This window comes from Bos grunniens, chromosome 8 (genome assembly GCF_055505025.1).
Source record: "Bos grunniens cultivar Pamir isolate PY7600 chromosome 8, Bosgru_T2T1.0, whole genome shotgun sequence".
Lineage (NCBI taxonomy): Eukaryota > Metazoa > Chordata > Mammalia > Artiodactyla > Bovidae > Bos > Bos grunniens.
In genome coordinates, this window is record NC_141172.1 from 21,933,318 (window position 1) to 21,948,663 (window position 15,346).

Here is a 15,346-nt window from a genome sequence, read left to right on the forward strand (position 1 = left end):
TCAGAAAGAATGTAAAAAATATATAATCAAGCCAGTAGCAAAAGTTTATTGAGAGATATTTTAAAAATAGTCCAATAAATTAGCAGTGTTTGCTTCTTTGGTTTATGAAGCGGTTAAGAAACATTTGCTAAATATTTGTCACTAAATGACAGTGTGAGTCTCAGTAGGAGGTGGCCTTAGCAGTCCCCTATCATAGACTCTGGATTCCCTTCTCACTGATGCTGACCACCTCATCACATGCTTACATGTCTTTTGCTCACTCAGAAGAAGAATTAGTTGGACAAGTTGCTTTATCTTTATTGATGATCAAGATGAAAAAAAAAAAGGACAATCTCAATGTAACAGAGAAAGCTTCTATTTTTCATTAGTTTCTGGCCATCTAATTTGAATCAAATTTCAATTATAGACTTGTACTTAGAGGCCAAAAGTGAAGGTAATTGGGCCTGTCAATGCTACATTCAAAAGGATTAAAGTCTGGGACTTCCCTGGTGGGCCAGTGGTTAAGAATCCACCTGCCAATGCAGAGGACATGGGTTCCATCCCCGGCCAGGGAGGATTACATGTGCTGTGAGGCAACTAAGCCTGTGCACCCCAACTACTGAGCCCGTGCCCTAGAGTCTGTGCTCTGCAGCAAGAGAAAGCTCCACAGTGAGAAGCCTGAGCTCCTCAACTAGAGATCAGCCCACGCTTGCTCCAACTAGAGAAAGCCCACCTGCTGCAACAAAGAGCCAGTCCAGTCATAAATTAATTAATTAAGAATCACCTAGTCTACACTTTATTAAGAACTCCTTAGTGCCTCCCCTTCTCACACACACTCTGGTTGCAGCAACTTTTTATTTATTTTCTTATTTTTGGTTCTGAGATTTGTGGGATCTTAGTTCTCTGACCAGGGATGGAACTCAGGCCTCCTGCCCTGAAAGCATAGAGTCCCAACTACTAGATCTCTAGGGAATTCCCAGATCTCCTTCGTTTTTAACCTAATGTTCTTTTTCTGTTCTGGGGTGTCATTTAAGATGCCCTATTACCTTTAACTGCCATATCTTCTTAGGCACCTCCAGCTATGACAGTTTCTCAGTAGTAGACTTTTTATATTATTGTCAATGGTATCATTTTTAAATGTAATTTTCCAACTTTTTATTGATCATATAAAAAGAAGTGGTTGATTTTTAATATCGATCTTGTCTTCCTATTGCTCCCTCCATCTTGAGTTGTGCTGGTCACCATGGAGTCAACAACGCCATGTGGCCAACTGAGCGCTTGACTAGTCCATCTGAGCTGTACTATGACTGAAAGTATGTACTGTATTTTGAAGGCACTATGAAAAAGAAGAATGTAACCATCTCATTAATAGTTTTGTATTGGTTTATGTTGAAATGATAACATTTAAATATATTGTGTTAAATAAAATATACTGTTAAAATTAACTTGTTTCTTTTTATTCTTTTGATGTGGCTACCAGAAAAATTGAAATTACACAGGTTTGGCTTGCATTATATTTATTCTGGTCATTGCTGATTTTGAATGAAATTAATAAACCCCAAAATGCCGCATTTATTAACCCAGATTACTTAATAATGAAAGAATAAATTCACCGGTTGGAAAGTTGGAAACCTTGCAAGAAAAAAAGAAAAAAAAATCACCGTTTACTTTTACTAATCAAACATAATCACTATTAAAATACTGGTATATTTCCTTTAATTAGTTTTTTTCTCTACATGCTTTTACATAGTTGCATTGTATATATAATTTTATGCCCTGATTTTGAATATAACTAAGTGCTTTTTATTTTGTAATCACACAACATGTGTTCATTATAGGAAAAAGTTTAAAAGTGAGAAAAGAAAGCTAAACATTTAGTAACATTTATTTTATTTTTTCCTGAGGATAAATTGCACTAAGTGATAAAAATGCCTGAGAATCCTATCTCCAAGATATTCTCTTTTTATGGGAAAAAAATCCATGTACAAACAGTTCTAAAGGCACAAAGTGAAAGAATTTTCCTTCTGTTGCATTCTTATTTAGGATATCTACTACCAATAGATGAGTGAAACTGCCCAGTGATAAAAAATTGCAGGCATATATCAGCATATATATGTGTATCTTTATTAATTTATAAAGTTAATAATAATATCATGTCCATTATTAAGTTCAGTTCAGTTGCTCAGTCGTGTCTGACTCTTTGGGACCCCATGGACCGCAGCACCCCTGGCTTCCCTGTCCAGCACAAACTCCCGGAGCTTGCTCAAACTCATGTCCATCGAGTCGGTGATGCCATCCAACCATCTCATCCTCTGTCACCCCCTTCTCCTCTGGCCTTCAATATTTCCCAGCATCAGGGTCTTTTCCAAGGAGTCTGTTCTTTGCATCACGTGGCCAAAGTATTGGAGTTCCAGCTTCAGTATCAGTCCTTCCAGTGAATATTCAGGACTGATTTCCTTTAGGATGGACTAGTTGGATATCCTTGCAGTCCAAAGAATTCTCAAGAGTCTTCACCAACACCACAGTTCAAGAGCATCAATTCTTCAGTGCTCAGCTTTCTTTATAGTCCAACTCTCACATGCATACGTGAGTATTGGAAAAACCATGGCTTTGATGAGACAGACCTTTGTTGGCCGTAAAGTAATGTCTCTGCTTTTTAATATGCTGTCTAGATTGGTCATAACTTTTCTTCCAAGGACCAAGTGTCTTTTAATTTCCTGGCTGCAGTCACCATCTGCAGTGATTTTGGAGCCCACCAAAATGAAGCCTCTCAGTCTTTCCATTGTTTCCTCATCTATTTGCCATGAATTGATGGGGCTGGATGCCTTGATCTTCGTTTTTTGAAAGTTGAGTTTTAAGCCAGCTTTTTCACTTTCTTTCACTTTTATCAAGAGGCTCTTTAGTTCTTCACTTTCTGCCGTAAGTGTGGTGTCACCTACATATCTGAGGTTATTGATATTTCTCTCGGGAATCTTGATTCCAGCTTGTGCTTCATCCTGCCTAGCATTTCGTGTGATATTGCTCTTTTTATTAAATATTCTTGAATGTATGTCTATATATCACCTGACCTTCCTTTTAATGGCCATAAAGTATTTCATTTTGGTCTGTATGATAATATTACTTTGTCAATTCCCTACTGATCGATATTTAATTTGTCTTTTTCACTATGAATTGTATAATATAGACATTCTCAGTTTCCTAAAAGTAATCCCCCTTGATCAATACATGATATTTTTATATGCTGTTGATTTGCTTTATTTTTTCATATTAAAACTTTTCTCAATTAACAGATTTTTCAAAACTTATCTTGTGACTATGTCTTATTCAACAAAATTTAGTTTTTTCCTTTATTTCTAATGATTTCCTGTCTATATATTACTTCATTTCTGCATTTGTCTGATATTGTTTATGTTGTTTATGTAATTTTTAAATGTTTAAATACTTCTCTGGTAATGCTAATTCGGGAGAAGGCAATGGCACCCCACCCCAGTACTCTTGCCTGGAAAATCCCATGGACTGAGGAGCCTGGTAGGCTGCAGTCCATGGGGTCGAGAAGAGTCAGACACGACTGAGCAACTTCACTTTCACTTTCCACTTTCATGCATTGGAGAAGGAAATGGCAACCCACTTTAGTGTTCTTGCCTGGAGAATCCCAGGGACAGGGGAGCCTGGTAGGCTGCCCTCTATGGGGTCCCACAGAGTGGGACACGACTGAAGAGACTTAGCAGCAGCAGCAATGCTAATTCAATCTGTTTCATTTGCATGTATTCCTGGTATATTTTCATTATCTGTAGAGCTATTAGTCCGGCACCTTACTCTCTTTTTTCTAACAATAACCTGTATGAAATTTAATCTTAATACTACTATTCTGTTGCTTGATTTTACAAGAGTTTATGCTTCCTCATTTTCTACAATAGAAGTAGTTCAGGGTGACTTTTCTAGTTTGACAGAGCTCCCCCTTCTGCTGCTTCTGTAAAATGTTAAAAAATAAGCCTGCTTGCTTTCTGAGTTTCCCACCTCTCACCCTGGTCTGGTCTTCTCTTTTCTTGTCTCTCCTGTTTATATCCTGCTAAAATTTGATCCCATTGTTAGCACTTACTCCTCAGTGTAGATCCATTTCCAAAGCGGAGCTGTGCCTGGTTGATTTGAACCTTGCTGGTCTCCTAGACTATTTCACTACCTTTCAGAGCTTACCGAAGTATCATCACAACTCAAAAGCTATAACATTGAGCCAAATCCCTTCCGGTTTCAGCTGCTGTTTTCAGATTGGCCCGGATGGCTTTCCAGTAAATACCTCTTAGCTACTTTGGGGTTCTTAGGTCCATTGCTTTCCTCTGCTTTCTCCCATATGGATGCTCCTCTCAGGCTGGTCCTGTGGCAACTGGTGATTAGTCCTCATCTGCTTGCATTTTTGTGGCTCATATCCATGAGTTCCATGCTCAGTAGGATTTTTGTTTCTATCTGGTGGCAATGTCTGTTTCTTTGTGAGAACTCATAGAAATTTAAAATTATACCACCGCCACTGTCATCTTCCCAGAATCGTTTTTTGGATTGGTTGCTTTATTTTTTCCATTCTTAGTACTCTTCACTCATTTGAGGGAATGACACAGGCATCTTTCCCACTCACCCAGTTTAGAAGGAAGGATGAATTGCTTCCTCTCTACTCCACACTGCATCAGCACAGCTCAAGCACAAGTAGTTTCTTAGCAATACCTTGGACATCACCAATAGATAGTCCTCTCTGGGAGATTCGGGAGATATAGTTTGTTCAGCAAATTGTAAATATCAGAAGACAGGAGATCTATTGATGATGAGAAACCTGGAGGTCAGGATTATACATTTACCCAGATACTTCCAGCCTCTACTTCAGTTTGGTACCATAGAAGTAATGTTCCTTTACACTAAGTAGACATTAAAATTATAATAACCAATAGTACTGAGGTAACTGTAAAATGATGGAGAATTTCTTCAGCTTCTGGTCCTGTCAGGAAATGAGAGATTTCACAGAAATGAATTAATTCTTCTCTACCACTAGCGCCTAGGCCTACAATTAGGTAAATCTCCTAATTACTCTGCCTGCACTCATTCTGTTCTTTGTCCTTTACTTATTGCTTCCTGTAGAGAGATTATTTTTTTTCCCCTCAAATCTAATTAAGTTACCTAGCTCCGCCAAAACCTTTCCTTAGCTTCTACTGTTCTAAGGATAAGGAAAAACTTCTCCCATGGTCTTACACCCTGTGTGCTGTCTGGCTCTTGCCTGCCTTCTGGCCTCATCTCAGATCATTCACTGACCACTTTCTGACTTAAAAGTCACAGTGGCCTTAAGTCCAGTCCTTTACCCTGACATGTGTCTCCCACCACAAGGCCTTAGCACATGCAGTCCCATCTGACCTTCCTTCTGATTTTAGCTCCAGTGTCCTTGCCTCAGGACAGTCTTCTTTGATTTCTTCCACTATATTATGTCCTTATATCACAGGTGCCCACAGTACTACATACCTCTCCTTTGTAACACTGGTTACCATTGCATTTCTGTGCTCTGCTCAGTTGCTCAGTCATGTCCAACTCTTTGCGACCCCATGAACTGTAGTGCACCAGTCTCCTCTGTCCACAGAATTTTCCAGGCAAGAATACTGGAGTGGGTTGTTCCTTCTGCAGGGGATCTTCCTGACCCAGGGATCAAACCTGCATCTCCTGTGTCTCCCTTACTAGATTCTTTACCTCTGAGCCACTGGGGAAGCTCATTGCATTTTTACTTTTGTGTATGTCTTTGATTAATGTTCTTCTCTCCTGCTTAAGTATATAACCCAGGAGAGTGAGGGTCACAGTCTGCATCGTCTCGTGCTACAGCTGCATATTGTGTAAATTTAGTAAATTCAGGTTGAAAGATAAGGCAAGTATTGCTAAAGACTGAAAATTATTAATTAAGTATTAAATAGCATACTTAGAAGAACTTAGTTTTATATTTAAATCTTTAAAAATGTACTGTACATCTCCCCATCTATATAAGCCAGACATGAAAATCATAATTTGATTTTTTTTTACTGATTCCTTTCTTATCAGCATCAGTACCTACACATAAACACAAAAATAGTCTTGGAAATATTGAACTAGAACCCCTTGTCTCAATCCCCTGATTGTTTAGTATTTTTTTTCTTCCATTTTCCTTCTAGATGTCCTCTTAAAGGTGGTATGTATTTGCATGAGAATGGAAAATCAGACTAGATTGTTACAAGTATGTACAAAATAAAAGTTCATTGACCCTCAATACTGGTCACAAAGGCCAACTACAAGAGGAACCATGGACTTTTATGCGTGGCCAGTATAACATTTATTTAGTCTGCTTAGAAATATTACTTAGTCTTTAGTTTTCAGCTATTTTCTGGATAGTTGAGATAAAGCAATATTTTCCTGGGCTCTGAAATCACTGCAGATGGTGACTGCAGCCACGAAATTAAAAGACACTTGCTACTTGGAAGAAAACCTATGACAAACTTAAACAGCATATTAAAAAGCAGAGACATCACTTTGACAACAAAGGTCTGTCTAATCACATATGGATGTGAGAATTGGACCGTAAAAATGGCTGAGCACCAAAGAATTGATGCTTTCCAACTGTAGTGCTGGAGAAGACTCTTGAGAGTCCCTTGGACTGCAAGAAGATCAAACCAGTCCATCCTAAAGGAAATCAGTCCTGAATATTCATTGGAAGAACTGATACTGAAGCTGAAGCGCCAATGCTTTGACCAAATGATGCAAACAGCTGACTCATTATAAAACATCCTGATGCTGGGAAAGATTGAGGGCAAGAGGGAAAGGGGATGACAGAAGATGAGATGGTTGGAAGGCATCACTGACTCAATGGACATGAGTTTGAACAAACTCTGGGAGGTACTGAAGGACAGGGAAGCCTGGTGTGCTGCAGTCCATGGGGCCGCAAAAAGTCGAACCCGACTTAGTGACTGAAAAACAACAACAAGGTGGATAAAGTTATGTAATGTCTTGCTGCTTGTAGCTAAGGCCTCCAAAAAATTCAGATCATCTTAGTTTAACATCATCCTATTTTGTTTTTTATATGCATTATTTTTTCTTTTTATTTACATATATTTATTTTTAATTGAATGATAATTGCTTTACAATATTGTGTTGGTTTCTGCCATATATTGACATGAATCAGCCACAGGTATACATATATGCCCTTCCTCTGGAACCTCCCTCCCCACTCCCACCCCATCCCACCCCTCTAGGAACATCACTCTATTTTAGATAGAAAAAAGTAGGTGTCTTTTTTTAAAATCATAAACTGCATGTATTTAATTTAAATCATACATATATCATGTATTTATTGTTCATCAACTTAGTTTAACATTATTCTCTTATAGGTAGAAAAAATAGGTGTCTCTTTTAAAATCATAAACTGCAAGTATTATTGTTTGGTAATAGCAGAATTGAGAATTAAACCTAATTTTTATGAAAAAGAAAACTCTCTTACAAACAAGGCCCTCTCTCCCCAAATCTCATAATATGAAAAGAGAAAAAGAAAAATCTTTTCCAAATAAAAGAATCCTATAATAATCTAGTTCAAAAGATTTGGCTTATATTTTTCTTTAACATTTAGCAATTCATTGAAACTTTAAAAAATATTAGAAATTCTCAGTTTCTATATCTTTTTTCCATGTGGTATATATAACTTAAAATAGCAAGGAGCTTAAAGAAAAAGAGTTTTAGAGGCAATTAATAATTTAAATGACACAGGAAAACTGAAAGGGAGAACTGAAAGTGGGAAATTCCTCTCAAATAGAAAGAATGGAGGGCCGTCTGTATAAGTAGCCCACACTCAAGGAGGAAGGCCATTCACTCTGCAAACCCTTGAAGACTCAGCTTCAGCATCTACTAGCAGAACAGGTAGCCCTGTGCCTGATTTCACCATGACCCACCGGTGCCTCCTCCAGATGGTTCTCCTGCTGTGTTTCTCCACCACAGCTCTTTCCAGGAGCTACAGCTTGCTTCGATTCCAACAAAGGCGGAGCCTTGCGGTATGTCAGAAACTCCTGTGGCAGTTACCTTCAACTCCTCAACATTGCCTCGAGGCCAGGATGGACTTCCAGATGCCTGAGGAGATGAAGCAAGCACAGCAGTTCCGGAAGGAAGATGCCATATTGGTCATCTATGAGATGCTCCAGCAGATCTTTGGCATTCTCACCAGAGACTTCTCCAGCACTGGCTGGTCTGAGACCATCATCGAGGACCTCCTTGAGGAACTCTATGGGCAGATGAATCGTCTGCAGCCAATCCAGAAGGAAATAATGCAGAAGCAAAACTCCACTATGGGAGACACGACTGTTCTTCACCTGAGGAAATATTACTTCAACCTCGTGCAGTACCTGAAGTCCAAGGAGTACAACAGGTGTGCCTGGACAGTCGTACGAGTGCAAATACTCAGGAATTTTTCTTTCCTGACGAGACTAACAGGTTACCTCCGTGACTGAACATCTCCCACCTGTAGCTCTGGGTATGGACAATGTGACTTTGAGGTGAGACTCTTCAGCCAGCAGAAGCTTTAAATTAAAGTAACTAACAATGCAATGCACTGGATTTCAATGGACAGTTAAAGACTAAGCTATTTTTAAATTGATTTATGCTTTATTTATTTATTTAAACTTTTATATGAGAAATAAATTATTTATGAAACGAAAGTCAACGTGGCAGTTTTAATGTCAACTTGATTTATGTGACAACACATTACTAAAATTGCAGAGCACGTAGGAGACATTCTTTATAGAATGAGCCTGCCGAGTTGTAGAGTTTGTGGCCCCTGCCCTCAATGAATTTAAAATGAAAGGAAGTCATGTGGAATATACAAGGTAAAAGATGGTAAGGGAAGTGATTTTAGGAGGAGAATTGTGGCCTGAGCCTCTACAGTATTAAAATGTAGACACAAGCAGATGACTGTGGCCTTAGAAGCAGGGGCGCCTACTTTCTGCACTCTGCCCCAGGTTCTTTGGCCCTCAATGTAGAATTTGCCTGGCTGTCAGGGTAACTGGAGGAATATTTCAACTCTTGTGTTTGCCCTTAATTCATCCCTATTCTCTGTGGGGTGTCCTGCTTTCCTTTCCACATCCCCCATCCATAGGATTTTAAAACATTTATGTCCCTCCCCACCCCCCAGCCATGCCCACGGGTGAGAAGTTCCCTGGCACTTCCGTGAAACTGTTAAGTAGCAGTCCCTTTATTGCACTCTTCATGAAACAGCCAAAGTGTATGGTTGTCTTAGGAGAGCTGGGGTCTCTGTCTGCTTCCGGGGCATAGAGGCCAGAGGGAAAAAAGACTCTGCTTGATACCCCCGCCATCTAACTAGTTTTTTTTCCCTCATTTTTCCCCCCAGAAAAGCGAGTCTGCTCCTCGTGCCCCCTTCCTTGTTCATACAGGACTATCCTATCTGCTTTTCCTGCTGCTCTGCAACTCTGAAACCACATTCTCTCTAAAGCCAAATCCAAGACAGGTGTAACAGATGTAGTGGTTTCAGGCCAAAGGAAAAACCAGAAAGCAGGGAAGAAAGGGAAGTTCAGGAGGGAAGAGGGGGCGCTCACTTATCCTAGGGCTTACCCTGGGAAAATACAGTTTCCCTATGAGCTCCTGGGGCGCCTGGCCAGCATGGCTGGGACACTGTCTTTGTACTGAACCCTTCGAGAACCTGAATTGGTGACTGTTCCTGTCATTAGCTGCCTCCATCCATGCATTGTGCTGAGCATTTTCTCCTGGAGTAAATGCCTAGGAGTCTGCCTTGCCTTTAAGGGATTCAGCTTTGAAAAGAAATGTTAGGCAAGTTACTGTGCAGACAATGAACTCGGAGCTCCCCCTTCTGACGTAAGTTGGGTAAGACACCAGCTGTGGGACCAAGAAGCGCGTCTGTTGTTGGGGTCTATAAACTTTCCCTCCCCCTCCAGCTCCTCACAGTCTGCGACTCCACAGCTCAGCTCTGCCAAAAGCCCTTCTGCACCCATGTTTCCTTTCTTCTAGGAGTTAAAAACAAGTCCGGACCTCAAAATGCCGCGTGATAGGGCTGTCTAGAGCAGTCAAGAGGATGCCAAAGTTCTCCTGGGCCGAACGGCTAAATCGACTGAGAAAGCCAGAGGCTTGGGCAGCCTTGGAAAGGTCTGCTCTGGGTGTGTGCAGGGGACCAGCCGATAGAGGAGAGGCTTCTTCTGCAGAATTAACTGTGCCACAGCTGAGCATGCTGGTCCATCCAGAATATCGAGAGTATGTCCATGAGACTTCCCTGGTGCTCCATTGGTTAACAGTCTGCCTTCCAACCTACTGTATAGCACAGTGAACTCTGCTCAATGTTATGTGGTGGTCTGGATGGGAGGGGAGCTTGGGGGAAATGGATGCATATACATGTGTGGCTGAGCCCCTTTGCTGTATACAGAAATTATCACAACATTCTTAATTGGCTATACCCCAATACAAAATAAAAAGTAAAAAAAAAGAATCTGCCTTCCAGTGCAGGGGACAGACTTTCTATCCTGGGTTGGGAAACTAAGATCCAGCATGTTGTGGGACAGCTAAGCCTGTGTGCTGCAATTACCGAGCCCAGGAGCTCTACAGCCTGTGCGCAGCAAGGAGAGAAGTCCTCTCCCCACAATGAAGAGACCGTGTGGAGCAACAAAGACCCAGTGCAGCCAAAAGAAGTTTTTTTTAACAGTATCTTTATCATCGTAGAGGATAAATGATAAATTAATATTAATTCTAATAAGAATCAGGGAGGCTAACCCCAAACTGCATTTGTATTTGCCTGTGCTAAACAGCTATGCCACATATAAGGCAGCATGTCTTCATAGACCGCTACATATTAGGAGGGAAGTAATTATTTTAGCTGGTACCAGAAAACCTCACTAGGAAAGTGTTGGTTCTTGGGAAAAAATACGAAATGGGCCTCTTGCAAAACAAAGTGGTGCCTATGGCAACACAAAAGATATTGCAATACATTGCATGTTTTGGGGCATCTGTTTTGAGGAGGAAAGAGAGAGAAACGCTTGGAGCTGTGATGCTCACTGGAATAAGCCAGCAGTGAAAAATTTCTAGCGAGGGTAAATAAAGTTGCCTCACAGGCAACCTGAAATCATGTGCGTTGATGTGATGAAATCATCACCTCCATCTTCTTCAGAACCTCAGTGGAGAAGTCTGCCCACACAAAGGCCTCACATGTTCAGGGGTAAAATCTTATGGCAAGCAAGCAGAGGGTGTCTAGACATCTGTACACAAACCAAATCAGTGGGGACAGAAGGCCGAGCCGCTTCCCACTCCCACTCCTCTACCTCCCAAGGAAATCATGCAGAAGACATGGATTAAGGGGTCAAGCAGTTAGGAGGCCCTGGCAAACATCTCAGTTAACGTAAGTACTTAAATATTGCCTAACCAAATGGACACGTAGATACGGGCGTAATATCAGTGTACATTTGTATGGTAGTTTTTGCACTTAACAAAGCTGGTGTTTAGGAATTTTGGGTGCCACTCCAGTGTTCTTGCCTGGAGAATCCCAGGGATGGGGGAGCCTGGTGGGCTGCCGTCTATGGGGTCGCACAGAGTCGGACACGACTGAAGCGACTTAGCAGCAGCAGCAGGCACTTTTAGGTCCCAGATGTATCTGATGCAGGGACTTGTTCATAAAGTGCTCTTAAGAAAATGAAAAGAGCATGCCGCAACCTGGGAGACAGTATTTACAAATCACATATCTGATGAAGGACTTGTATCCAAAATATATTTAAAATACTCTCACAACTCAACAATGAGAAAATAACCCAATAAAAATGGGTGATATATTTGAATGAATGCTACACCAAAGAGATAAATGAATAGCAAACAAGTATGAGGAAACATGAAAGCCTGCTTCATGCTGTGTGTGTGGGTGGTTTAGATCAGATAATGAGTGTGAAATGGTTTTCGATTACACAGGAACCCATTTGATTACATGAGGACCGACCGTAGCCACCACCCTTCCTGCGGAATTTCCACTAGCCATCCCGGTGCAGTTCTACAAGTGACACACTTGAGGTCTGTCCAGCCATAGGCAAGGCCCTCACTGCTACTGACTTCTGTTTTGACTGGTCTGAGACATACACAGAGAGCCAGAAGCTGGCAGTGCAGCTGGGAGGTGGAGGGCACCCAGAATCAGGTCTTGCTAATTGCAAACATTTTCTCTAAATCTGTTGCACTGATGCTTACTGAGCTTGAAAAAGTAACAGTTTATGAATTTATCCTTTTTTCTTAACATAGATTGTTGCTTTATGAACCTCAGTTTAATTGTCTAAAATCTCTTAGACTAGTTAGTTTAAAATAATTAAACTTTGACATTGGACTAGAATTGCCAGCACAGAAATATACTCTCTTAATTTAGCAGGACCAAGTTAATCACTTACCTTGTTAATTGACTTGATGGATAATACTCCAGAAACTTGTTCCCATCAAACAATTATTAGTAAATTTGGCTTCAGTTGGCATTCTGTTTCAAAATTTCTGCTTTGGTTTATAATTCCCTGTGTAGCATGTTCCTAGGAAACTCAAACTTCATTATTAGCCTGGGAATAAGGAAAAATAGAGCTCCCTTCAAAAGTTTCCTTCCTTCTTAAGGAAATGAAAAGATCTATGACAGACTGGGGGACATATTTTTAAGACACATACATGGTAAAGGATTTTTCAATGGATAAAGAACTCTCAAATTTCAGAAACAGTAAAACAACCCAATAAAGGATGGATAAAGACTTGAATACATGTCACCAAAGAAGATACTGGGTTGGCCAAAACGTTTGTTTGGGTTTTTCTATAACATCTTATGGAAAGACCTGAATGAACTTTTGGGTCAACCCAATAAGTTGGCTAATAGGACAGAAAAAGATAATCGATCAACATCATTAGTCATTAAGGAAATGCAAATTAAAGCCACAATGAAAAAAAAAAAAGCCACAATGAGACATCACTGAACACTTATCAGAAGGCTAAAGTTAAATACTGACTTTATCAATCATTGGCAAGGATATAGAAGAACTGGAATTCTCATCACACTGCTGGTAGAAGTAAAACATGGCAGAATCACTTTGGAAAACTATTCTATAGTTTCTTAAAAAGGTAAATATACACCTACTATATGACCCAGCCATTCCACTCAGTCATTTACCAAAGAGAAAGGAAAGCATCTTTCTATACATACACTTGTATATGAATGTTTGTAGGAACTTCACTTCTAATATCTCCAAATTAGAAACAACTCAAATGCCCGTCACAAATGAATGATTAAAGAAATTACTGTAGTATATCCAGATAATACTCAGCAATAAAAAGGGATGTATCTTTGATACACACAATAGCATGGATAAATCTCAAAATTATGCTGAGTATAAGACAGACAAAGAATACATTCTGTATTGTCCCATTCATACAAAGTTCTAGAAAGGAAAGCTATAATGACAAAAAGCAGATCAGTGGTTACCTGAGGATGGGTGTGGTGGGACCATGGAACCAGATGGAGGTAGGAATTACAAACAGACATGAGGAAACTTGTGGAAGGATGTGAATATGTTCTCTGTGTTGGTGTTCATGATTTCAGGAGTATACATGTGCGTCAAAACCAAATGTTCACTTTAAATATGCAGTTTATTGGATATCAATTATGCTTCATTAAAGTTCTTAAAAACAGATAAGAAGGAAGAAATATAAAATGAAGCCACAGTATCTCGTGTCCCTTTTTCAGAATAAGTATACATTGTTTGATGGCCTAATATCTCTTAATAAGATTCCAAGATAAGATTAAATCAATAGGCCCTTGTGATGTGTGTTTCATCACTAAGTCATATCCGGCTCCTTTGTGACCCTATGGACTGTAGCCTGCCAGGCTCGTCTGTCCATGGGATTTCCTAGGCAAGAATACTGGAGTGGGTTGCCATTTCCTTCACCAAGGGATCTTCCCAACCCAGGGATTGAACACATATCTCCTCTATTGGCAGGTGGATTCTTTATCACTGAGCCTCCAGAGAAGCCTCAATAGGCCCTTACAGTCTAAGTTCAACATTGTCAGCAGTTAGATTGTAAGAGGTTTTTATGTCACATTGCAATAGTCTGTCATATTTTAAAAGGTTGCCCAAGAAGTTGATCCTCTCCTACTAAAACTCTGGAAAAAAGCCCAGAGCACTTTCTACGTCACACACCTGCACCAACTGCATTTCAAGCTGCAGAAAACAAAGACCAAACTATTTTTGTCTTTTATTGTGGTACAATATACACAATATAAAATCTACCGTTTTAACCATTTCTAAGTGTACAGTTTTATAGCACTAAACACATTTCCACTGTTGTGTAACCATCACCGCACAACTTCAGAGTTTTTTTTATCTTTCCCAGCTGAGACTCTATACCCATGAAACACTAGTTCTCTATTTCCCCTCCTCCCGACCATGGCAATCACCACTTTGTTTTCTATCTCTATGAATTCGAATGGGGCTTCCCAGGTAGCCCATCCACCTGCAATGCAGGAGACGTGATTCAATGTCTGGATTGGGATGATCCCCTGGAGAAGGAAACGGCAACTCACTCCAGTGTTCTTGCCTGGGAAATCCCTTGGCTAGAGGAGCCTGGCAGGTTACATTCCAAGGGATTGAAAAAGAACTGGACACGACCTAGCAACTAAATAACAACAATGAATTTGGACCCTCTAGGTACCCTATCTAAGTGGACTCGTAGTCTTTATTTCATTTGTGACTGACTTATTCACTTATAATGTCTTCAAGTTTCAGCTATGTTGTAGCATGTATCAAAATTTCCTTCATTTTAATGGATGAACAATATTCCATTGTAAGTATATATCTCATTTTGTTTATTCATTCCTTCACTGATGGACCTTTGAGTTGCTTCCAACTTTTGGTTATTTTGATTAATGATGCTATAAATGTGAGTGAGAAAATATCTATTTGAGCCTCAGGCACTTGTATTTTTTCTAAATCTTTGAGTATGATAACCTGAATTTATTGCATTAGTGATCTTTTAGACCTCAGTAGCTAAGTGGCTGGGGGTAATTTACATAAAAACACAAGTTTAACCAGAAGTGGAATTGCTAGATCATATGGTAATTCCATATTCAATTTTTGAGGAATCATCAAGGTAACTATATTTGTCTTTATAATATGTGAATATCTGCTATAATAGCATAACGCAAACACAGCAATAACAACTACATTTCTTAAGGACATTTGTTCTGCAAGGGACTCTGCTAAATGTGTTATAAATGTATACCATATTACTTAATGCTGCTGAGAACCATAGAGGAAAGTATTACTGTCTTCTTTCTGCATATAAGAAAACCAAGACTCAGTAAGATTAA

At 39.9% G+C, this 15,346-nt stretch overlaps 1 protein-coding gene and 1 long non-coding RNA gene across 2 annotated transcripts; both read left to right on the top strand.

The window, feature by feature from the left end:
* The first annotated feature begins 7,806 nt into the window (after positions 1 to 7,806).
* LOC147366826 (interferon beta-2-like) lies at positions 7,807 to 8,655 on the top strand. The gene has a single exon (XM_086414154.1). It carries the CDS (start codon positions 7,905 to 7,907, stop codon positions 8,463 to 8,465), a length of 561 nt encoding a protein of 186 aa, XP_086270280.1. The 5' UTR covers positions 7,807 to 7,904; the 3' UTR covers positions 8,466 to 8,655.
* Positions 8,656 to 9,274: 619 nt separating this feature from the next.
* Positions 9,275 to 10,438, top strand: LOC147366827 (uncharacterized). The gene is made up of 2 exons (XR_015168826.1): positions 9,275 to 9,843; positions 9,997 to 10,438. It is a non-coding gene; the product is annotated as an uncharacterized LOC147366827 (long non-coding RNA).
* The last annotated feature ends 4,908 nt before the right edge of the window (positions 10,439 to 15,346 follow it).

Excerpts from the sequence above, each read along its gene's own strand:
- LOC147366826 (XM_086414154.1), top strand. The coding sequence starts at position 7,905 with ATGACCCACCGGTGCCTCCTCCAGATGGTTCTCCTGCTGTGTTTCTCC.